This window comes from Gobius niger, assembly GCF_951799975.1.
Source record: "Gobius niger genome assembly, chromosome: 6".
In the NCBI taxonomy this organism is placed as follows: Eukaryota; Metazoa; Chordata; class Actinopteri; order Gobiiformes; family Gobiidae; genus Gobius; species Gobius niger.
Genome location: NC_136857.1, coordinates 25,711,592 through 25,737,499, shown reverse-complemented (window position 1 = coordinate 25,737,499; position 25,908 = coordinate 25,711,592). Strand labels below are relative to the sequence as shown.

Below are 25,908 nucleotides of genomic sequence, written 5' to 3'. Positions count from 1 at the left end.
TCAATGACATATGGACATTTTCTTTAAAACATCATCTTTGCAAAGTCACATAATGTCTTCGAGGAATAAGTAGCTCTCTGACGTTTTTGTTGCTTAAAAGTAGCTCGCAGGGTAAATAAAGGTTGGAGACCCCTGCGATAGGTCCTAGATGGGTATTGCAAATTACCTTAAGTCCACCACCTTTAGGATGACCTGTCTTGCCCAAGAATACGGTGTCAAACTACCAACCTTTGCATTGATAAGTGAACATCTTTGCAATTCGGGCCGTAGAAATAAAAGGGGAGAAGCGGAGTTCGATATTAACGCATGCGGAGAGTTAGCTAGCCAGCTAGTTCGGGAAACTTGGCCTCCTCAAAGTATTTTTACGTCAGCCGTTAGCATTTAGCCATCGAGCATCCCAAATTCTGAAAGATCCAGATGTTTTCAGTTATTGTCAACTAGAGATGCCAGTCATGAGTTACTTAGTAATGTGTTACTCTTAAATGACCATTTTATCAGAAACAAGTTTTCTAACGTGCTATTTTCAAACCAGTGATCCGATCCAAGTCACTTCTCTAAATCCTGGTTCACACGGAAAGATTCAAAAATTGTCGGCACATTATCCAAACCTGAGAGACCAGCTGCTGAATGTAACTAATAAAGTAATCAGAAAAGGAACTAAGTTACATTTTAAAGGAGCAATCAGTAATCAGATTACTTTTTTCAGTTATCTATGGCAACACTGATGTCAACCCTGTTGTCGACCACAGTTAAGCGAGGTCTTGTAATAAATCATTAAGATTTTAAGAAATAAAGTGGCCTCTGAGCTGAATGCTCAGTCATGTTTAGTTAAGTTTGCGCATTTTGTGAGTTAGATACACATCCAGCGGCACTAAACCTGTATAATATGTTAATGATGGAGAAACCACAGAAATGAGATAAATGTCAAAGAAATTGATGTCATATGTCGCCATAATTTTACATGCTTCTTCTTCTCTTTTCATTTCAATGGGAGAGAAAATGCTCAATTTAGGCAAACAGATATTTGTATTGGTATGAATAGGCTAGGATAGCTAAAGGCGTGTGATTTCCATGATCCTGGCAACTGCCAAAAGGGGCAAAATGTCTCTTTGATTGAAATTTTCAGTGTTGCAAACCAAAAAACAGAAGAGACAAGGCAGCAGTTAGCATAAATGCTCATCAGTGCATCAACTCAATCACAAAATCAAGCACTAAAAGTAACTCCACAGCTGGGTTTGCAGTCTTCAAAACAGACTCTATCTGTTTCCCATTCTTCCAACAGCTGCCCTCCATCTTCATCAGAACTCTTTAGTAACCTTGTTTCTATATAAGTTATCACTTTGAAAGGCTGTTTTGATATAACACCTCAAGGTTAACTGTGCACCTGTTTCTGTAAAGTCACAAAGGCTTGTTTTTGCCAGCTGCGTCCTCCATGAAGCTGTTTGGGTGGAGCTGTCAAGGCAGAAAGAATGCTCTGAAATAATAATAGTGCATTAGTCTTTCGGAGTGCCTTTCGAGACTTGACATAGCTTGAAATTTGCACCATTGTTAATTCTCTCTGCACTCGCAGTTGACATTGGCGTCAAAGCCGTGCACGTGGTTGATCATTAGTTTACTACAAAGTCAAAATGCATGAGTTTTAAACAATACAAAAATTATGCTTTGTTTCCACAGACATGACAAGAGTAGACAATGGCCATAATGGAAATCAAGACAATCGGAGCTACAGCTGGAGAAGCAAATTACAGCATTGAATGATTCAGAAAAGGAACGAAAATGAAACAGCACTGCAAGCTATATATAAACCCATATGTAGATTATATATATCGGTACGGTTTGGACTTCCTCATTTTGGGAATATGAGGCCTAAATAAACATCAATCCTGTGGCTGGCATATGCCCAGCTAATAACATAATGCAGCAGGGAATCTGAGCACAGCCACGCTTAGGTTCTATGAGTACGATTCGTAGAAACAGAGATACAGCTTTGAATAATTTATGACAACACATCGGTCCAGTCACGCACCAAGAAGCCGTGACCTGTCACATCCACGCACTCTTCCAAAACATTAACACATTGAGAAACTAGACATTCTAATACACCTTTTCTGTGTCGAACAGAAGTGAAATAAATGATGATCAAAAACTTGAAATGTCAAGATCTAGACATTTCATATATATTATTGTGTTTCTTTTCTTTTCCTTTTTTTTGGTCCGCGGGGGCGTGGTTTTGCGTAGCGAACAGCTGTAAAGCCAGCACTTCTCTCGCACAAGCGATAAAAAGCAATCAATCTGCACTTTCAAAACGTGTTGTCGATGAAAATTGACTTATTTAGGCATTTTCATATTCTTCCCATAACGTTAGTATCCATCCAGAGAGGAGAGAGTTGGAGAGAGGAGGTAGAGTGTTATAAAACCACTATTATCTCTGAATCAAACCAGCCTCTGTTTAGCTTTGGATTTCTCAGGAACCGAGACCCATAGAATTAAACTGTTTTCACCTACGGAGAGCTTAGATTCTCGTCTTTCAAACGAAGGCATAGCATGTGTCCATAGCTATAACATAGAATACGCTGTGGTGCTACAAATATCATGAAAAATGGTCTGGATTGTTGGCACTCAACAGCTAAATCCAAAACAGCGTGGCACTCACTGTGTTAAAGATGGCGACGCGGCGAACGATACACGGTTTTCTTCTGCTCTTTCGTCCGTTTTAAATCATTTGGAAAATATAAAATCTCTAAAAACCAGAGCAAGAAACAGAAAGGCTGTGGAAAGGCTTCCTGCCGCTTGTTACTGCGACGTATCCAGCGTTGCTCTAATTGGTTGATGCCGTCTGTCAATCATGCCCATCGGGAAATGGTTGAGATCATGCTCGCTCCCAGACTGTACATCTTTGAAATATCTATGAAAAAGCATCTAGTTTGGCAGGCAACACGCGGTCTGAAGTAACAGTATTACTCATTTCTACTTCGCCAGCTGAAGCGATCCGATCTGTATCTCCTCAAATTTCATGCGTCACAGATGGACCACAAAACTTCCCTCCACATTTTTGCAGCCCATAATGTGCTCAAAGTGTGTTCATCATGGCGCCACCGATTTGGTAGCATGTCATTAGCTGAAACCGAAAGCTTGTTTTCACATTATTATTTTTTACGGATCATGCCCAGAGGGATCTCCAGGCCAAAATTGAAATCCGGACCAGCCCAATCTCTCATTACTTCACTTTCAAATGAAACGTAAAACCGGTATTGTCTTTGATGAGGGGGAGGGCATCGGTAGTCGTTGCAAACTTAAAAGAGTCCATTTTGCATAATAGTATATTCCCTTTCCGCCTTTGAAACTTTATGCGCTTTCATAAACGGGCCAGATGTGAACGTGGTGATTTATTTCTATATAAAATGCGCGCACATAAAAGCTCCAGCTGCACACTCTCAGCACAGTCAGATAAGCAGCGCGGCGGGGAAAGATGGCTCCGTTTAAACAAGCATGTAGGATCAGGTGTTATCGAATCGGCTCACACACACTCTGCAATATGTTTCCAGCACCATTTCCAACTCGATTCCACTCTGTATGAGCCAGGCATGACATCTGCAAGTGCTCACCTAGTTCAGATTTTTTAAGAGACTCGAGAGTTATGGACGGTGCAGATATGTACAGAATTACATCTTATTCATTTACCGACAACTTTCAGACGCTTTCAGACTGAATTCAAGCTGAAGCCCATTTATTTACATCATTCTATCATGTGGCATTCTTAATATACTTTTAGAAGGTATACAATAGACTGAACAAAAATTTTAACGCCGCACTTTTGTTTTTTTGATTGGTTTTAGAAAACAATGCCTGAACAAACTTTTTTCAATACCTTTCGGTACCCTCACCCTCACCAGAAAACAGATAAATGGCCTTAAAAGGCATTACATTGGATTCATACTGGCATTAGATCTAAATTTCTTACAAAATATAATTTTTCCGTCGAGACAGAACTCACTCAGTGACATTGCTGAACTATTTTTACCACATACATTCATCAAAAACACAAAAACTTTGGGCTGAATCAAGTTCTGCTGCAGTTTTGACTGAAATCTTCCGCACAAACGTTTCCCATTGCGTCCAGGTTTGGCTTTGTATAGCAGTACTTAGGCATTAAAATAGCACTAAAAAGCACTAAATAAAAATAAGAAAAAAAACATTTATTTCACCTGAAACAACCAAGTCCCTTCCTTTAATTCCGTCCCTGGACCAACAGCATCAAAACTTTGATCTACATTTTTTTTTCTGTACCTTCTCTTGATACTTTTTAACGGTACCCAAACCTAAATGCATTAGACTCTCTTTCGCAAGATCGCTGGGCGCACCCTCAGAGGACCTGGGAGGAGCTCAGAGTAGTCGCTGCTCCTTCACACTGAGAGGTGCCAGCTGAGGTGGCTCAGGCATCTGTTCCGGATGCCTCCTGGTCGCCTCCCTCGGGAGGTGTTCCAGACATGTCCTATTGGGAGGACATCTCTGCTCAGACCCAAATAAGGCCGAAGAAAATGGATGGATAGTGTTAGACTTGTATTGCTAATAATTTTAGGCATTATTCAATCTGTCCATACTTGGTAGTGGTAAGCTACGTATAAAGCCACAGCTGCTCTGGGGTAAACTGACTGAAGTGAGGCTGCCAATCTGCGCCACTGGCCCCTCCGACCACCACCAACTATTCACTCACACACTACTTTCATCTAGGCTTCCTGCTGTTCTCTGTCAGTTACCCATCCAAGTACCAACCAGGCCCTGCTTCGCTCCCGAGATCAGATGGGGAGACCAGACGCCCAGGGACAACCTCTTGCGGAAAAAATCCATTGAATTAGTTTTGTATTGATGAAAATGGAGTTGATCATGAAGAATTGGACAAATACAACATCCCAACACGCCATGGGCAACTGCATGTTTACGAGCGGAACGCTAGCGAGAGCGCAGCATGGGCAGCCAAACTCGTTCGACATTTTCAGTTGTTGTCACAACCCTCGCCGGTCTGTTCTTTCTTCAGGCCACACTCTTTGTTTCCCTGAAGGCATCCACCCACAATAAAATCAATTTGTGATCAGGCGCACGGCCTCGTGATGGCAAAAGGCGCGTTACACTGCGATGACAGATTGGCCATTCGAAAAATACATGTCTACAGCAAAAGTGCGCTGCTCCCTCAATTACAGCATGTTTGCGACTGGAACGACCCCCATCCAACCCCTTCCACTTGGCCCTCGCACACAACACTGTGACTCCATTTCAAAAAAGAAGTCTCCGTGCCCCAGCCTGTACTTTAAAAAACCCATGTAACGCTTATAGACCTTGTGAAGCTTTGACACAATATCGTCTGAAATCACATACACTGTACACAGGTCTAACAGTTTGACAATGGCCATCAGTGGCCTTCATGTCCTGAATAAACTAATCCATTCATGTCCCTTTCAATTCCATGTACAGTGCCATATCTGAAAAAGAGACATGTTCTTTTATGAGCTGTCCTCCCTTTAAGAGAGAATGGATAATTATTCGTAAGACCTTCCATTAGAAAGTTGTTGTCCTTTATGTGAAAGTGGGACATGAGCATTCAATAGAGCTATTGTGTTCAACTATGTTCACTAAATCGGTTCAGTGGACTCTTCTATTTACTGTACAGCAGTGAGTTAGAACAAGGACTCAATTCGGAATTCACTCAATATCTGTTGATATCACATTTTATTCTTGATGAGTTTGGATTATTTTGGATGGCTTGCTCATGAAACACCAGGAATGATGATTTGCTGCTTAAACCCACATGAGAAGCAGAGAAATAAAAATAAAAAATAGAACAAATAAAATGTAATTTCTGTTTGAAACACCATGATGCCAAACAAACAAAAACAGGCCTGCCTGTTTGAACGTGTGTTTGAAGGTTGTTTGTTGATTTGACAGCTTGATATTACAAATGCGACATTCTGTTTGTGTGTTCTCTAAGTGCATCCAAACGATCCCTTTTTTACTGTTGCTCCTTTTATTTACTTTACCATGTGAGTGAACCTCCGAATCTCTCTTGTCATCCAGTTTACCTACCAGAGGAGCAGACTGCGTATGCACATAGTGGCGTAGCAAGGGTGTCTTGGGTCCCCAATTGACAGGGCCCTATATATACATGTATTGTATATTATTGACAACATCTATTTATTTGTAGACAGTTTTAGAAAGATATTATGTGCACATTGAGGCTGCAGTGACAATCAATCCATGTTAATTCCATCATATAGTATCAGTGCTATCAACTATTCAAAACAAGGTGTTGATAATGTTACAACTGGTATATTGCTAAATAATAAATTATAATGTGATATAGTCATAACTTAGAATGGTTTGTCCAAGACTCAAAAACAAAATGTGGGGCATAATTAGGAGATTTGTATCTGGTGCAGTTACATTGTTAAGCCAGCCGCTGCCTTCCTTGTCAAATGGCAAGCTGCGCCTCTGCATGCACGCTCCAGACCGGGGCAGAGTTTGGCAGTAACGCAAGCATTCGCCTGTGGGCCATGACATCGGCTGTCATTTCTGGTGGAGCTTGTCACGTCAGAAAACTCCAAACTGTAATTCCCCGTTTAAGAATGAAAGGCAGCACATACTGTACATGGTTTGGGGCAATGTTTGATGGTTAAAGACCACAAAAGTGCAAATTACACCACAGATTAGATAAAGTTGTTCTGAACCAGGCGTTTGTACTCACTGTTGTGCTCCTGTTCCTCCTCCACATTGCCCATGACCATGGCTGGGACTCCAAAGGCCGAGGCCAGCACCCACACACAGATGTTCACCACCTGCACCACACACAAGACAGAGTTATCAAGCATTTCTATGGACCATCCAGCAAAGTATTACAATTACTGCATTATTCGGCGGTATTTTATTGGACATTCTTTTAGGTGCGTCAGCTTTGACATTTTATTTAACAAAAAGTTTGATAATGAAGAGAGAACACGATTTTTCACTACATGCTAGCAGCAATAGTGTGGAAGAAGTAATTATCAAAGACTAATAAAAACAAACACTCGCTCCCCGTTTCATGTGGTAAGATTGACATGTAACAGTCTCCAGTGCTTCTGCCGACTTGACAGGTGACTGACGTTTTGCTCGTGAGTTGCCGGCCGTACCTTGGCCTTGTGTGGCGTCCGCATGTCCAGAGCTTTGACTGGGTGACACACGGCCACGTAGCGGTCCATGCTCATCACTGTCAGCGTGAAGGTGCTGGTGAACATGTTGTAATAATCTATGGACACCACAGCTTTGCAGAGAGAGTTCCCAAAAGGCCAGAATCCAAGGAAAACGTCCGTGCCCTATAGAGTGGAGGAGAAAACAAAACATCAGTAGTTTTGAGGGCTTTATTTATGGAGCCATTTTGTACAGAGGAGGCTTTATTCCCTAACAGACATACTGTAGTATGAGCAATGAAGATGTTTTGCTGTAATTGAATACATAAATTATAGAGGCGACTGACAGAAATGTGGATATTCAGTGTTTTAATGTACAACTTGTGAGGACAACTTGATGACTGCAGGTCAATAGGAGAAAGTCAAATTGAAACATGTAGGTTACTAATATAATTATGATAATTATTATTAATAATAATTATTAATTATTAATAATAATTATTAATTATTATTATTATAATTATTTATTTAACAAGTAAGCATTAAACAACGAGGAGCCGTGCATTATACAGTTTTAATGCACAACGTGTTTAATGCCCGGGATACAGATGGCATCGCGTCATAGAAGGGGGTGTGGCCTCGGAGAGGGGGAAAGTCTTTTGGGAAACACAATTTTTCACTCTTTTTATGCCATTTTCTGGCGAAATATAAACTTATTTATCACATACAAATAAAATCAAGTCAGAGCAGATTGTTCAGCAGAAACGGCAGTCGTAGCTAATGCTAGCATTAGCATGATGCTAACATGAAACATGATGTTAGCATTCTCCATTATTTATGTATTTGTGGGCTGTTGAACCACTTTGCTCCTCTCCATGTCTGTGTATCTTTATTTAGTAGAAAACTATATTCATAAATCACCATTTATAGTTTAAAGTATAGTATTATAGTACATAGCGTTAAAGTAGTTTTTGAATAATTAGAGAAAGTTTAGATTTTTCTCCAAATTGCTTTCCCCCTTAATGGCGATTCCAGAGATGCCATATGGAAGGTTAGACCAGAGCGGCACACATTTCCCTAAACAATGCACACATTATTTTAGGTTGTTTTTCAGTACCAAATTCACAAAGCACAGAACAGTTTGTTGGTAAATGGTCAGTAATTAACACTGTCACCCAGTCCAATTAAAAGCAAAAGCCTTTTGCCTCTTTTTTTTTTTTTTTTTACCAAAGGATAACAACTGACTAACTCAAGCTTAATTTACACAGAAAAACTAATTCCCAAATAATTGTTCAAAATCTAACTACACACTGTGATAGTGACTTTTTTCATCTATGATAATGGAAGTATTCCCATGAAGTAAAAAGACTACAGTACATGAATAATAAAACCATTGATACAGTATGTGCACCGTTCCAGACCTGGAATGGTAAAGTTGCCAGAAACAGGGAATCCGCCAAGGCCAGGTTGAAGATGTAGATGTTTGTGGCCGTCTTCATCTTCGTGTATCTAAAAAACATCAAAAATAAAACAATAGGAAAGTAAGACAGTGCTGGAGTAAACTGAAACTCCTGACAAAAATATTGCCAACTTTTAAACAAAAGAAAAAAAAAATATTTTAGATTTTACTTTGAACAGGCTGATATCGATTAAAAAAACACTTCACTTCGGAATAACTTCGGAACTAAATGAGTTTGTGTTTGCCGCGGTCCGTTCTTCATTTTGAGCGCGAGCTCTACGGGGAGCAAAGTTACAGCACGGCAAAAAAAAACTAGAAAAAAATCATCCAAACAAGATTTAGTGGCTTATTTCCATAAATCTTGCCAGATTTCCAGGGGTATGTCTATGGTGGCAGCCATGTTGTCTACTGTCAAAGGCCAGTGCGTCATCATTACACACATGACCACAGGGGGGTGGTGTTTCTTATTCTTAATATAAATATTTATATTTTCACTAATTTACCAGCTTAGAGCTAGTTTCTACTGTTTGCAGCATTAGTTCTTCTGAGAATGTCTTCCAAGTAAGATAATATAGTCTTTATTGATCTCACAATGGAGAAATTCATTTGTTTCATATTCAGTATCCAAGTAAAATTGGTAACTTTTACAGAATCGAAACAAAAATCAAACGGAATCGTGAATTGAATCGGGCCCTTGTGAAGAGAATCAAATCGAAACGAGAAATCCGATCGACACCCAGCCCCAGTTAATACCCAGTGAAATTAGAAACCCATCCAGACTCCAGGAGAACATACAAACCCAACATATTATATTATCAAGTGTCTCATCAGTACACTATTTATTTGAAGCACCTCTCATATGATTATAATGTCGAGTATTTTCAAAGACACATCCAAGCATTACAAGCCAGGCCGTGGTTCCTGTCTTTGATTGTTAATGGCAGTCAGCTCAGAGGTGAACGGTGTACAAAACAGCAGTGATTTTGTCCAATTACTGCATAGAAAATCAAGGCCGCGGGGTTGTATCTCATTTCCAGGTCGAAGCAAATAGGGAACAGTCTGCAAATGTTGCCAGGTCCTAATCAAGGCTAGCAAGACAGGCAAAACTCACTCACTAACTTTCAACGTAGTCCACCTGATCAGTTAAAAATCATACTTTTGAGAATAGAGAGTTGTTGTTTTGGTAGAACACATCCAAGTTTGGTAAACCACATGAGGCGACATGACAGCTTTATCTTCCTCCTCTCTGATCTTGTGCATTCTTGTTGTTGCTTGCACTATTTGGCCCTAAAGGATTTTGAGATTTTTTTGTTTTTTTTTCATTCGTCTAACCTCTGGCTGTGAACGTTACAGCATGGAAGACACTCCAAGCGTTTTGAGGTCAGCGCAGAACAACCCAACACAAGCCTTATGAAACTTACTCGTTCAGATAAGTTTATTGCCTGGTTTTTATCTCTCTGGCTTTGAAATGTTTGATTTTTTTTTTTCTTTCTTTCTTTGAAACATGAACCCACGGCTCTTGTTATGAAAGGACTACATTCATGAAATACAACAAGAAAAATGTCGAAAGACGTCTTTGTTAAATGCAGGACTGAAAGCGATTGGACTGTCGGCCTCCCTTGCCCTAAATTGAATGAATGACGTGCACTCACTTAACAACACGCTGCAATGGATGAACTCATTAATGCAGGCTCTCGAAAAACAATTGTTGTCGACTAGACTGGGTTGGGAGTGCTTTGCTTCTACACAACATTGCCAAAAGTATTCCCTCACCTGTCTTGACTCGCACATGAACTAAAGTGACATCTCATTGTTAATCTACAGGGTGTACGATGTCTTTGGTCCACCTTGTACAAGCTTTAACAGCTTCAACTCTTCTGGGAAAGCCACCCAAGAGGCTTCAGAGTGTGTTTATGGGGATTTTGACCTGATTCTTCCAAAGTCAGGTCACACAAGAAGACCTGGCTCTAATTCATCTAGAAAGATGTTTTATCGAGTTGAGATGAGCCGTCTGTGCAGGAAAAACAGGTTCTGGGCAGCTTTGTGTGTTCATTAGAGCACCATTGATTTGTTAGCAAGCCATAGGCTCAAAACAGAAGCCTGTATTTACTGTTTTATCCCTTGTGATCCCCACTGCTGCATGTAAAAGGTTCACTACAGACATATTTACATTATAAAAAAGTTTACTTGAGCCACAATTGACTTAGAGTCAATCTCATTCATTAGTGTAGAAATCATTAGACAAAGAGCTCATCTCTCAACCAAGAACGTTTATTGGGGTGACTTGACCCATCCTTGCACAACAGCTTGCGCTAAAGGTACACACCAAACCGGAAGAATTGCGAATCTGGTCGCTTGAATAGTAATCAGACTCTGATGTGTGCTCCCTTCAGGAGGAGCCACTGCTGCGTGATTCTGAAAAACAACTGTTGATGAGCTGATAAGGACTGAGATATGAATGAAAACTGTTTTCTGATTCGTTGCTTGTGCTTTGGTGACAGTGGAATTACTTTTTTACTACTTTTTTTGGACACGTGACACTTAACGCAAACGTCGCCACTTTCCTCCCTCCTGCGTCTTCCCGATATTATCTCAACATGTGTGGCTTGGAGTGAGTGATAATGTCATGATAAAATCCTGTTTCAAAAGCTTTTGTAATCCTGTGCATTCTTTATTGCGGCCGTGTATTCATAGGTTTATTGCTGCGCTGTCATAAAGCTTTTCCTTCTCTTTTCAGATTCCTTTCAAATTCAGATGATCTGTCCTATTTTCCTGAATGTGTGTTTTGGACTCCACCTCCTCCTCACGCCGTTACCCGTACCCTTCAGCACGCGCCGCCACATGCACACATTTACGGCCTTTCACACTGACAATACAGTTTTCACCTTTAGTCTAACGCTGTGTTTGTCGCCTGCTCTCTCTCGCGCTCCCCTTTGCCTCATGGATTGACGACATCATAAACTTTTCTAAGATACAGTATGTGTTTTTTGTACAGCAGAGCAAATGTGTAAAGCTCTTGCTGCATTACCCTACTTGCTTAATATTTCTAAATGATAAAGTGATTTTCGGGTGATTTGTCCTTCAAACTCCACTCTGTTTATCTGCTCATGCTGCAAGACGTGGAAACCACTTGTCTTTATCATAACAATGCTGCAAGCCAAACTATTTGATTGTGGTCACCAAAGAAACGTAGAGCAGACATGTGTCATGCTAGCAGTGCAAAGACAAATAGTCATTGTAATTAAACTTTAATATCAAATCCTCATTCATCATGTCAAGTAACAAGTGCTGTGCCTTCTGTGGAGTTACCGTTAGCTTGATTCCACTTAAATGTCAAGTTTTCTGGGTCAAGAATGAAATCCAACCTCAGAGACTTCAATCTAGTTTTTCATACATCTTCTCCCTTTGTGAAAAAACACTTCTTTAGAGAGCATAATGTGGTAGAGACATGGTGCTTCAAGTAAAAAGGGAGTATTCTAAAAATAAAAAGAAAGGTGCCCAAACAAAAATGCAGAAAGGATGGAGAGGATAAAAGATGATAAGCATGGAATGATGCGTGCTTGAGAACACTACAGAGAGAAGGGAGAGGGCTCTGAAAGTGGTGAAAGGGAAAGAGAAATCTATCCCAAAAAATAAGAGGAACTTATGCCAAGAAAGACAAAAATGAATAGGACATGGTACTATGTGTGCACAGAATCCTTAAAGGAGCTACACCTGAATTTTTTGTCATTACGGAATGACATTTGTTTTATCTTCCTTAAGAATATTGTAAACTCAAACATTTGTGGGGAAAACACATTGCAAAAATTGTGACAGTCTTTAACAGCCTGGAATCATGGAGCCATGCAGTCTCCGCATGGTCTCCATATGGTCTCCGAGAGGTCTACACAGTGTCAAGCAGTTGTGTCTCGAATACTCTTTCTTGTCCTCAAACTGTGAGACGTTTCTGTGATGTCCCCCCAATGTCTCCGAGACCTGTCAGATACGAAGGAGACCTCAAAGAGACTCCATACGACTCTTTCTCTCCGACAGGTCTCGAAGACGTTGCAGGGACGTCACAGAAACGTCTCACAGGTTGAGGACAACAAAGAGTGCTTGAGAGGCATGGGTTGAAAGCTGCGATTGGTTGACGTATGGGAGATAGGATTGAGCTCGGAAGTACATCTTCACTTATTGTGTTGTCCCGTCTCTTTTCCACAACAATATGAACTGCATGGGCTGGATTAGCTGCATCCAACAACAACGTTTCTGTCATATTACGAAAAGATTCCACTGAATTGTCCAATCTGTTGAAGCACAAACAAGAGCTAGCGAGAGTGGAATTGATTCCCCTTTAGCTGTGTCTTCATTATTCTCAAGTCAGTCAAGTCTTCGTGTTAAGCCTGTATGCTTTTCTATTTTCCTGTGACATTGTGTGTGTAAGACGCAATACTTAAGCCCTATTCACCCGGGATTAGAATTACCAAGGGTCCTCAAATAAAAAGTAAAAATTCTTGACTTGAGTTCCTAGTCAAGATATTTGAATACAATTAAGCATTAAAGCATTTCTCCCAAATACTCTTTGTTTATCCATGGATCAAGTATAAAAAAGAAAACGAACTACAACGTTACAGATGTGGGAAGCACAACACCATTGTCGTGGCAACGTTAGACATTTTCATATACAACATGAAACCTTTCGTAGAGAGAAGATATTTCTGTGCGCACGGTCGAAGCATGGTACCCCCTTTTATCCGCTTAGAAAGGAGTTAATTAGTTTCACTTTGTGTAACTATACTTAGATCGTGTAACTACTCACATAACCGTGTTTAATTTTTGGAAATCGAGGAAGAGCTTGGTCGCTTCTAACTACATCCCTGTTTGGGTCCATATAGGAATATGCTGGCAGAGGCTAAATGCTAACAACATCTTTGGTCTTTTTGTGTAACTCAACGCACGCACAAAGACCAGACAGGTACGCATCAACTCGTCTAAGCTCAGGTAAGAACATATCTCAGTATGGAAAAAACGGTGGCCTGTTCCTTTAAGAAAACAACTGCATTTTAGACTCATACATTGACAATCTGGAGAGAAAAAGTACTGAAACTTGACACGAAGAAGACAAGAATTTTAGTTTTTTGACACCGCCTCCTACCGGGGCTTTTCGGTCGGTACCAAATAGGACCTAGATAGATAGACCAACATGGAGGCTATGAGGAAAAGTGTGGATGTGTTTAGTGCAAAGTTTAGGTGGAGTGGGATGCTGTTTTATGAGAAGAGCAAAATCCATGTGACGCATGTTGTTCGTCGTAGCATTCGGTAAGAAATAGCTTTTGCTGCTAAAACACAGGACATAGAAACACACCTGTGAGTCAGTGCTTGCAGGATGAATGAGTAAAACAATTGTTGCCATCATTCAGTGTTATTATATGCCTGTTATTTCCAGAAAAAAATGTCTGTAAAAATTAGTGAATTACTGACATTGCTTATAACATGAGAATGTTCATAAAAAGTGAAGACGTCCTGGAGTAAATTCAGTTTAACCGACGTCCCTGGGTAAATCTAATCTCATGCGAATAGGGCTTACTTAGTTGTATTGTTGTAGTAAAGCAGCCATTGTAAAAGCATTATACAAGCAGAAATATGCAATGTACAGATTTCTCATCATAATTAAATCATAGTTATAATTAAAATGAACTAAATAACACATTGAGTTATTGATGCTTATCAGGTTAAGGCACACTATATTCTCCATGGGAAAAGTTAATGGCTTCTGTTTCCCGATGCTCCAGCAAGGACTGGACGTTAGCTCCACTGTCTAAAGCTCCTATCTGCAGATGGACTTCTATCAGCCCTAGTTCATCTACAGCCTGCCTGTCCATGGGAGTGGATCTCTCCTTCAATGTGGTTCTTCTCAAAGCTGAGAAAAACGGTCCGTCCACTGCACATGTTCAAACCGTCTGAGGCTGGGACCAAAAAAGCTAAAAACCTAACTGTCCCACTTATTCCTAAATCTAGTGTGAACTTCTCACCTCCTTTTGCAGCATGAACACCTACATCTTATCTGCTCTATCTGCTCCAGCGCCGGTCTCTTGGTTCACATGCCAAATAATGTGCGCTGAATTTACCACTCCATTTGAGAGAATCAAAACCATTTCAGAATGTGAGTTTGATCAAAGAGTTCAGACCAACGTGCACTTTGCCTCTGAGGAATGGGCCTCAGTTTGAAGAGAGTTTTCCATTGATTTTGGCTTTTGTGAGTAAAAAAGAAGCAAATAAATACATGGGTTTTGTTCAACGTTTTTTAAAATGTTTCCGTGTAATCGAAAACAAATATGTAGAATTGGTCATTTCATTGTTTTCCTATTTTTTTTAATTATTGTCTTTGTTGGGACATGTGATGTGAAGTAGAAACGCATTGGCATTTCAATAAAGGATTTTCTTTAATTTTCCATTGAAGTGCCCTCATAATTTTTGGCTGCGTTTGCACAATTTTTATCGTCTCATTTGCAAGTCACTTCTTGCTTCTTGTTTTATTCATGACGCAGCAAAATCCAGGAAGTACAGAACAAAAGTATGCAGGGTTGCACAGAAATGTGTTTTAATAGGCTACATCTTGTTGTTTAGCTTGTTATACTCCTAAGTTGTGAACTTGATGCTAGCTCCCTTGACATCAGGGGCATAAAGATGTCAAAAACAGAATCACGATTCCGATTTTATCACTTTTTTTAATGACAAAAAAACTTAAATGGCACACTGAAGAAGAAAAATGTTGGATGAATATAGTTATTTATTCAACTTTGTCACAATCAACACAGCAACAATAGACCTAAAGCAAACTCACTTTATAAATGAAAAACACAATCAAACTCCAGACCAGTCATGTCAAACTCGCCGTCGGAGACGATTTAATCCGGCCCCTGATTTGTAGAGCACAAATTCCTGTGAATGTCAAAAAAAGTATGTCTCTAGCCCATTTCTGTGTGGAGTTATGATTTTTAAGGAAATAACCAGTATACTCATTCCAGCCACTAGGGGGCAGCTTAAATTCAAAAAAAGAAAAGAATTCCAGCAGAGGACACTGATGAAATAAGAGATCAGGATATAAACAATATAGCCACGTGGTAAAAGTGCAATAAGCCATCCCAGCTAATTATCCTATTCATTTATAAGATGTTTTCTCTATTTAGTATTTTCTTGTTTACATAACATGTGGCCTGCGACCCCCCGAGGAAGCTGGATTTCGGCCCACCACCCAAATGAGTTTGACACCCCTGCTCCAGACAATAAAAGTAAAAGTGTAACATTCAGTTTGGTAAATGTTAATAATGTCAAAGTGCTGTGATGCAATTCTCTGTGGCTGTGTGACCCTTTCACAATAAGAGTCTTACTAAAGACAGAATTTTATTGTGTAAAACTCAAACAGGAAAGCTGTTTGTCACCGTTGGGCCACTTGACAATAAGGAACTGAGGTTCATGGTGTTTTTGGAGATCTCTTATATTATAGATGGCACATTTGTGAACACGGTCCAGGATTGAATTAAACAAATGAGAAGGATGCGGCGCCGTACAGAACTGTAACGATGAAGGACACACTCGCTTCTTCGCACATGGTCCGGGTAAGTAAATATACACACAATGGCCCTCATTTATCAACATTGCGTACAAAAACGGTGTACGTGTAGGTGTATTTGCGATATACGCCAGAGTGCACGTGGCATTTATGAACCCGCGCTTTACGCTCAGATCTTTCCGTACGCAAAAGGATCTGATGGTAAATGTCACGGAGAAATCCCAGCGTCATTTGAATGAAACGCCCAAAAATATTCATAATCAGGAGGCCTCACCCACGGGTTTTACGGCACGCACGCACGAAACACGGCAAAAAAGGAACATTTCTCCAACCAGGAAATGATTAAGAATTGTTTTTAACACAACAAATATGATATTTTGCGCATGAGAAAAATTAAAGAATCTACTAGGAACCTACAATAACCTTATAGCCAACCCAAGATCACATTTACTGAAAAGAAATAGGTTAATAATAAAAAACGTTCATTAAATACGCTGTAGGCCTAAATAGCCCATATAAAAAAGGGTATAAAATTAAACCACAAAAAAATATAATGTGTAATAAAAAGAAGAAAGCGTGGATGTAACGCTGCAGTCCGAGCAAACTCTGGACCATGATCTGAACCAGCGAAAAGCAGCGGTCAGCTCCGCGGACTCAGCGCTGGAGCCGGGGCAGAACTGCACGTCTTTTGGCCTGATCAGAGCTTGTCTCCGGGAGGGAACAGGTCACGAGAGCTGACAGCCAACCGGAACCTAACGAACCCATTCCGGACCGAAGACAGCCCGACGACGGGACGAGCTTCCCCCTGAGGAGAGGAGAGCGCGCGGTCAGCAGACCCTGCGCGCGCCACTCCCGGACCTTACGAACCCGTCCGGACTGAAGAAAGCTGTGGTGCTGTCGAAGGATTTATTGACACCCGGGTTGCTCGCACCACGGAATCCGGTCCACAAACTTGACGCTCAAACCAGCCAGAACACGGAGCAGGGCCACGCGAAGACCCAGGTGAGTCCCGGTGTCCCGACGGCAGCGGCATGTGAGGCGGGGCAGCCATCCACACAAAGTTTGCGCAGCAGCAGCGGTCTTTTTTGTTAAAAAAGAAAATGTCCCTGCAGTCCAGGTTCTAGTGTCTCTGGTCGGGCTGAGCCTTTGAGCTCGTCCCGTGGCGTGGAGGAGCATGTCGGTGCAGCGCAACATTGAATCAAATCTGCCCATAAACATTAACGCTGTAGCCTTGTTTCATGTTTAAATCACCAGTGTGGATTATATGCGGCGTGGCAATGCAATTCATGCTGCTAAAAAGTGTTTTCCAGCGCTGTTTAGTGTTTAGTTTAAATTGGTGTAACATGTACACCACCTCCTGACTTGGTGTAGGATCTGAGGGTGCGCTCAGATTGATAAATGCCAAAACAGGCTGTAATTTTTCGTACACCCCACATACGGTCTGATTTCACCGTACGCAAGTTTGATAAATGAGGGCCATTGTGATCCACGCACAGCAGCGGCGTTAGCGTGAAGTAGAGACAGAACGCTGGGTTTAAAAGCTCTGGTTTGAGGAGCCTGGTCGTAAAGACGCACTGGAGAGGAGCGGCTCGCTGCTAAATGCTCACCGACATTGCGTAGCAGAAAATTTGTGGCTTGGGTTTGCTTCACTCACCGTGAAAAGAGTCAACTGTGCAGAAGTGCTTTGGATCGTGGTAAAACGATCCCACAAAAATGACAGATCGTCTGCTCTGGACATAGTCATAACGCCCAGCCCTACTTGACATTTTCATATAACTTAAGAATAAAGATTCTGTTTGGTCCTGTAAATATATATGTTCTTTTTTTAAATCTTCGAGTCTCCCTCTTTGCCTGTCTTACATCCTAACACTTTTCCGCAGCGTGACAACTCCTCTCATCACACGTGTTCATTATAGAAGCCGTAGAGAAGGAGACCCTTTCATCTTTCAACGCTGTTTCAAATATTCATAATTGCCTTGAATTATTCACATGCAGGCAGTTGGCCCTCTGTCAGGATGAATGAGCAGTCACAGGGCGCTTTTTTGTCTCCTTCTTGTCATCGAGGTAAAAAAGGAAGAGAATTAAAAGTAATGGCTTTTGTTCCGATAAGCCTGAACACACGGGATTGTCACGGTTAACACAAAAGACAGCCAATTAGAGTAACAACTTCTACGGCTTAAGTGTATGACGGGTTTCATGTTTTTATAATCATTACTTTGATGGGGTGAGAAGTGTTAATCACGGTTTTACGACAAATTCTTTCTTAAACAAGGACTTATTGGACAGCTGAACAATACACTGTTTGTGTCAGTGATGATGCTGCCTAAGACAGTGAGTAGAACTATGGAGAAATTGTCCCATTTGGGTAATGTTATGTGGAACTATGTTCTTGTTAATGTGTTACCTGCCCTGATCAGGGGGCTAGGGTTAGGGGCAGGCATTAGGGTTATGACTATGGTTAGGAACGGCCAATGTGATGTAAGTTGTGTTTCACTCACACAGACCTCACTCATAGTTTTAGAAACTAGTAGGTCTTGGCTTTAAAATGGGGTATCACACTGGCATATAGGATGGAAGCTCTCCAGTCAATAAGCTTTGAGATTTGGATATGCATAACTGCTAAACCTAAGCCTAACCCTAAAGACACAGGTAACAGGTTAAATGGGTGTGGAATCTCCATGCTGACAAGAAAGTCAAAGAATATTCAGAAGCCGAGTGTAATTAAAAGGAACAGGGCATCGTTTTTTTATACTGAGATATGTTCTTACCTGAGCTTAGACGAGTTGATACCTAACTGTCTGGTCTTTGCGCGTGCCCTCAGTCACACACAATGATCAAAGATGCTGTTAGCATTTTCAGGCCTCTCCAAGCATATTCATATAGCTCCAAACGGGTTGAAGTTGGAACCTGCCACGCTCTTCCACGTGCACACACAAAGACCAGACAGGTACGTATCAATTCGTCTAAGTTCAGGTAAGAACATATCTCAGTATGGAAGAACTGTGTGCCCTCAGTCACGCAAAAAGACTAAAGATGTTAGCATTTGGCCTCTCCCAGTATATTCCTATAGGTGTTTCCCAGTCACGTGACTAGAAATGAAAGCGCGCGACATTTTGAAGGGAAGCAAAAATGGCGAATGCAACAGAAAACGATGGCGATTCCACACAATTATGCAGTGTTTTTTCACCTACATCTGTTACAACTCACTTACAAGGAAATGCGGCACTTCAATATGCAAACAAACTGTCATTGTTGGATATTACAGACCCACACACGCTTCCGGCCGAGTTATTTACTGACGCGAAGTTCTTGGTCAACATACCTTCACTCGAGTTTGGTGATATTTACATCATTAAAAGCATGAACGCCTTTCTGCATACAGATATTTTTCCTCAGGATGGGTATCGAATACATCTGTATGGCAACCAAAAAGAAAGAATATTCTCATTGTCATGAGTAAGGTAAGTTACTTGACACTTCGCTAAACCAGCAGACTGCAAAACACACTGAATTGGACACCCAGCTTGTTGTATAGATCGCTCTTTCACAGATTCACTAACAGTAAATCTCACATTGACAGTAAATCCTTCTATGCTACAGCAGTTTTCAATAGGCTAATAATTTGATGAGATATCCGATTGAAAAGTACAATGGGACCCCATTAAAAGAGTAAAGACATGAGAAATTCTGACACCACTAATTTGCATTCAACTGCGCAACAAGTTTCAGGCATTTCAGCGGTTTTGAAATGTAGATTTTAAATGAAACGTTGCTGAGTTTATCTGGAGTTCATTAGCATGTATCCCGTCAAGATGGATTAACTTAGTTGGCATGACGTCATGCGGAAGGCACCTATAGCTCCAAAAGGTGTGAAGTTGGAAGCTACCACGCTCTTCCAAGGCCACGCACAAAGACCAGACAGGTACGTATCAACTCGTCTAAGCTCAGGGAAGAACATATCAGAATGGAAAAACTGTGGCCTGATCCTTTAAGCTCTTTGCCACTGCAAACTAGTATATCCCTTTAAAACAATGCACATGTCAAATGTTTGGCTAGTAGATGGCTGCTCTCCTGCTCTGAGTAATATGTACACGTCAAAAAAGTGTGGACAATAAACAAGCGACAAACACATCCATGTGCTCCGGGGGAATGAGAGGAGCGGGTGATAGGGCTGGCAATATTGGAAGTAGCTTGCGATATGCGATACGGCGGTGCAACATGGCGATAACAATATTATTGCTAAACCATTATTTATCAATGCGTTGTTTGTTTTTGGCTGAGTTTGCAAAGAAAATGTGTCGATCTCTGTCAGATGACGGCTTTAGTGATGTTGTGACATAATAATAACAATAATGCGTCGTTTTTATATAGCGCTTCTCTGGACACTCAAAGACGCTCTACATTGCACTATTCGTTCACTCCATTCTCGGTGGTGGCAAGCTACTATTGTAGCCACAGCTGCCCTGGGGTAGACTGACGGAAGCGAGGCAACCAGTCTGCGCCATCGGCCCCTCCGACCACCACCAACCCCTCACTCACTACATTCGCTAGGCTTCCTGGTGTTCCCAAACGGTCTCCCATCCAAGTCCTGCCAGGCCCTTCTCTGCTTAGCTTCCAAGGTCTGACGGGATTGGGCAGAGCAAAGGCGGTATGGCCACATACATATGACATATTGTGGCTTCTTGTGATACGGATATTGCATCACCTAATATTGCACTACGATATTTTTTGCGCTATATGGAGCAGCGATAGCGGATGATGACGGCCAATGAGCATATTCCGTTACATCAACACAAACACTGATATGTCCACCATATGGCCGCGCTCCAGCTTGCACCTGCAGTGTAAAGTGCACACACCCAACAAGAGACTTGTCGCTTTCTCTCAACCGTCTGGGCCTTTGCTTCAGCACTACGGGCCTGGAAGTACTCTCCTTTCTCGTGGGAAAAGCGTGTGGGGGGAAGGCTTGTGTGCATGTCAGCGGTTCCTTCCTCGCAAGAGTCGCCTGGGGTCTGAAAGTGGATGTTGGTAAAAGGCTCAAAGCTGCAGAATGTGTTGATATGGCATGACACTCATCTTTCCTAATGCGTGGGTAAGTGTGACTGCTTCCACTGTCTGGACTGGCTTTAGAACTGTGCAATCCATTTTGGCGAAGTACGTCTTAACGTCTTAAATGTGTTTTTATTAATCAGAGGTGGGAAATAACACTGTTGACAAGATGATATTTACATTGTTGGTTACAGTAAATGAGCAACAAAGCTGCAAAACTGGTTGGCGATAAATGAAAATCCGCCGTTGAACGAGTCCTCCAAAATATTCACAAATATCACCCATCCCTATTATAACATATCGTAACCCCTATTTCCTTTGTATTCCATTTGTTCAAAAGATGTTTTAATACGCTCAGTGCTGGCCCGGTCACATCCACCCTCGCCGTTCCATTCAGCTGCCGCCGTGCATTGTCATTTTGATACATTACTGATTCGTGAGGTTGTGAATGGGTGAGTAACTGTGCGTGTCTCAATTCTGAATTCGTTGTTGTCGGCAGCCCTGGGGACGGGGAAATTTGGGACGAGCCGACCGACCTGCGTGACCTGTGATTGAAGCTGAAATCCCACACGCTCCGCATCTCCAACACAAGGTCCTGTCATTCAGCAATGACGCGGACACTGCGGGGGAACAGTGCGTGTGCAAAACAGTGGTCCCGAGATGAAAAACACAACCTCTGCCATGGAAATCTGTATCAAAAGAAACATGGGTGAAAATGAGTCTAATACGGTTACGGTACGAAAAGAAAATTGGTCTACACGCATATTTATGTACACTGCCTGACCACAGAAAAGAGTGTCCACCTGGATTTAACTGAATTCGCTGGTCTGGTCTGGGGTCGCTCCAGTTGGTCAGGTTTTGGTTCAGCAACATGTGCCCAAAGAATGAGACCAACCGACTACGGGAAGATCCTGAGTGACCAGGTTACTCCATCAATGGGTTTCGTCTGATGGCAAGACGGCAATGCCAGGATTCATCAGGCTCACATTGAGAATCTTTGGGATGTGCTGATAAAGGCTCTGCTCAGTGGTCACTCTCTCCCATCATCAATACAAGTGCTTGATAAAAAGATTAAAGCAACACTGGATCTTTTGACATGGCAGAAGCTTATTGAAGCAATGAAGTGTAATCAAAGCTAAAGGCGCTTGAACCCAATGTTAGAGCTAGTTTTTTGGTCAGGTAAAATATCTTTTGGCTACATCAGCATTCAGGGCATGTTTAGCAGAGGTGGGAGACTCCAGTCACATGACTTGACTCGAGTCAGACTCGAGTCGCAATTTTCGTGACTTGAGACTTACTTGACCAAAGCTCTAAAAAGGCTTGACTTGACTTAGGACTTGCTGTTTGTGACTCGAGACTTAACTTGGACTTGAGGCCAATGACTCTCAATGACTTGCTCTGACTATATAGTTCTTATTTATTTGAGTGAAACTGTTCAAAGATCAGGATTCATTGTGTAAAAGCGGCGCATCTATGTTTACATATGGTAATTTGGCACATGCTTTTTCGGCTTCCCGACGGAGCAAGTCTAATCAATACAGCATGAAAAGGCAGGAGGAAATGTGTGTTTCTTTGGATACATTAAAAGTTTTCTACAGTGAGTGAAGAGGTGAAGATTCATAGACATTTATTAAGGACAGGAAAACATTCAAAACAATGGACTGAAGCTACGGCACTGACAGGCAGCCTCCAGAACCACGATACGTAAGAGCTGGAATAATGACAGAAATCTTGGGCTTTTCTGTGTTTTTAGGGCGTTCTCTCTAAAGTTACAGCATTTAGAGGCTATTTTCCGCAGCCGCACAGAGCCCAGTGACAGCGGGACTGAAGGCTGCGCGGAATCTGCTTTGAGCAGGGGCGAATCCAAGTATACAGGGGCTGGGGTAGTACAGGGGAACCACTGATAGAAAAACTGGCAGGAACTAACAAAAATAAAAAATATTTTATATTTCTCTTTCAGACTGCAGGGAAAAGCAGCTCATGTTTAAAAGATTCTGTTTTCCTTTTTTTTTTTTTAAGTGACCATAGATCCCCCTTCCTTAAAATGCTGTCCCAGTAATTTTGTACATAGACTGGAGCATTTAATATATTTATTTTCAATTTTGTGGTGATTTGAATAATTAGACTTTAAATCCAAATCCATTCGATTTTTGCCTACATTTTCAAAATCGCTAAATCTTTAGAAAGCACTTAATATGTTCAAGTACATTAAAAACTTGAGGTGACTTGCCGGCTAAAGAAAGACTTGATTTGACTTGACTTGACAAAAGCTATGACTCGACTTGTCTGTTCACTTACAATGGCAATAAAACCTATTCTGATTCTGACTTAGAATTCTAAGCTGAAAGAAGCTGGCTTTTATCACAGAATTGATTTGTTTCTCAAACTTGAAAGTGCTATCAACTTGTATTGGTGACAGGAGAGTGTGACCACCACGCAAAGTCTTCTGCAGCACATCCCAAAGCCTCTCAATGGGGTTAAGATCTTGGACTCTTGTGTGTGTCTCATGCTCCCTGAACCGCTCGTTCACAATGTGAGCATGATGAATCTTGGCATTGTCGTTTTGGAGTATGCCCGTGTCGTCTGGGAGGAAGAAATCCATTGATGGAATAACCTGGGTGTGGACAGTTCAGGGTGTCCAGGTCATCAGCTGATCTCATTCTATGGGCACACAGTGTTGCTGAACCTAGATCTGACCAACTGCAGCAACCCCAGGTCATAACAGTTAGTCATATCTGGGTGGAAACATTTATTGGACAGGTAGTGTAGTAGTGCAAGCAATAATGGTTGCAAGCTACACACAAAAAGACTGTTTGTGGCCATGGAATTGAACTTGGGACTTCCTTGATGTGAGGTGAGATTGCACGACTTAATTGAATTGGTAAATGCCTCGTTCCAGACCAACAGAACAGCCCCACTTCCACTCAATGCTTTTTTTTTTTTCTTACAGCACAACATGACTGTCACCGTTTTGTTTGCCTTGATCCTTCTTTCAACCTAATCTCTTCTTTCTTTATCCTGTTACAATAAAACAGACATGATTAGCTTGCAAAGCCTGTCAGTCCATGTTAGCCTCCCAAAGACTCATCGCCTTGTCTTGAAAATCCCCTTTTGCTCTCTAGCCTCTGTCTTCCCGCCACTTTTCCACCGAGATATATTTATTTGGACGCACTTCAGCATAAGCCTCCGTAAGATGCTCCCCCGGTCTGTGGAGAGGAGATCCAATTCAGCTAATGCTTTCTCCGTGGCGGGGCACCAGCGCTGCCCTGTTATAGCTGGCTCCTTGGGTGACACCACAACTCTATTCTTCACGGCGATCTGACTGCTGTATGATTATCTCCGGCTCAAAGGAAGGATTTGAGAGAGCAGAAAGGTGGATTATGGGAAATGAATGCGACATAAGATTGGCTCTAGCGTTAAAGGCAAAGATTAGGAGGCCTTTAATGAAATTCTGTACAGCTGAGATGGGGAAAGACGGCAAGTAACATACACCATTGGTGCTGGGACAGTATGTTTTTATCGCGATACATGTATCATGATACATGATACATGATACATTGTGACTGACATGATTTACATTGACAAAAAGTTGGATAAAGAGTTAAACAACGTGCTTATGAGCTAGACATCTGAGCCCTACAAATGTCTTCAACTGAAACACTGAAGAGGCACAAAGAGCCCCCCACACCTGCAGCACTTTGGAGGCAGCACATTGGAGCAAGAGGCATTACAGGAAACAAAAAAAGTGACAAACGAGGAGGCATCCGGGCAAGACTCACAGCTAAGCTACACGTTCCTTCTATTGTTCTGGCTAATGGACGTTCACTGGAAACCATCTTCTGGGAAGAGATTAGCAGTGAATTTGTTCTATAAATTAACTACTAAGCTCTTCCCAGAAGATGTTGAAAGACTGTTGTGGAGCGGAGGGAGGTGCGCAGGAGTAAGAACAAGGAGGAGGTGGAGCTGACCAGGGCAGGACACCACGCTCTGAAACAGGGACAAACTCAGGAGGCACTTTCAGAGGATCAGAGGAGACTGAAGGCAGCCAGCCAGGTTTCCTCCGGATGCTCCAGTTTCCCCGACCTCTGGGTCAGTTTGGCCCAGAGTGGCGGTGCGGCTCAGTCGCAGCGGCTCAGGACTAACACCTGAACACTATATGTTGTATGGTTGTACAATGACAAATAAAGCACTTACTTACTGACCGTAATTTACGCCCTATAAGCCGCTGCTTTTTTCCCACACTTTGAACCCATAGGCCAATATGGCGGTGCTGCCAATATATATCCGCCAGCAGGCACTAGAGGCACTCTCTCGCAGTAAACGCAAAGCCATATACTGTCCCACCTGTTGATAAGTATTGGACTGGCCTATGTTCCATTTATCAAATAATCTGATCCAGTCTAGAATGACACCGTTCTGTATTTTTTTTTATACGCAAATGTATCTTAATGTAAATGCAAATGTCTTTAAATTGTAAATAGACTTTATTACAAAGTACTGCACTTAAATGTTTTTGCAGATCTTTACTTTGCTTGAGTAGTTTTTTTCCACTTCATTTGAAATATAAATATAATACTTTCTACTCCAATACATTTCCAAACAATAAAGTAAAAATTAACCTTATAATGCACACTCCAGAATATTAGGTGCAGATATAAAGTCAGTGCGACTGACTCAGGACCAGGTTTGTA

The 25,908-nt window shown here is 41.6% G+C and overlaps 1 protein-coding gene across 1 annotated transcript in view; it reads right to left on the bottom strand.

The window, feature by feature from the left end:
• Positions 1-25,908, bottom strand: part of oprl1 (opiate receptor-like 1) — a 111,634-nt gene that overhangs the window by 28,520 nt on the left and 57,206 nt on the right. Inside the window, 3 exon segments of the mRNA XM_079558065.1 lie at positions 6,737-6,827; positions 7,161-7,343; positions 8,579-8,666. Of these exon segments, the coding sequence (XP_079414191.1) occupies positions 6,737-6,827; positions 7,161-7,343; positions 8,579-8,666 (362 nt within the window).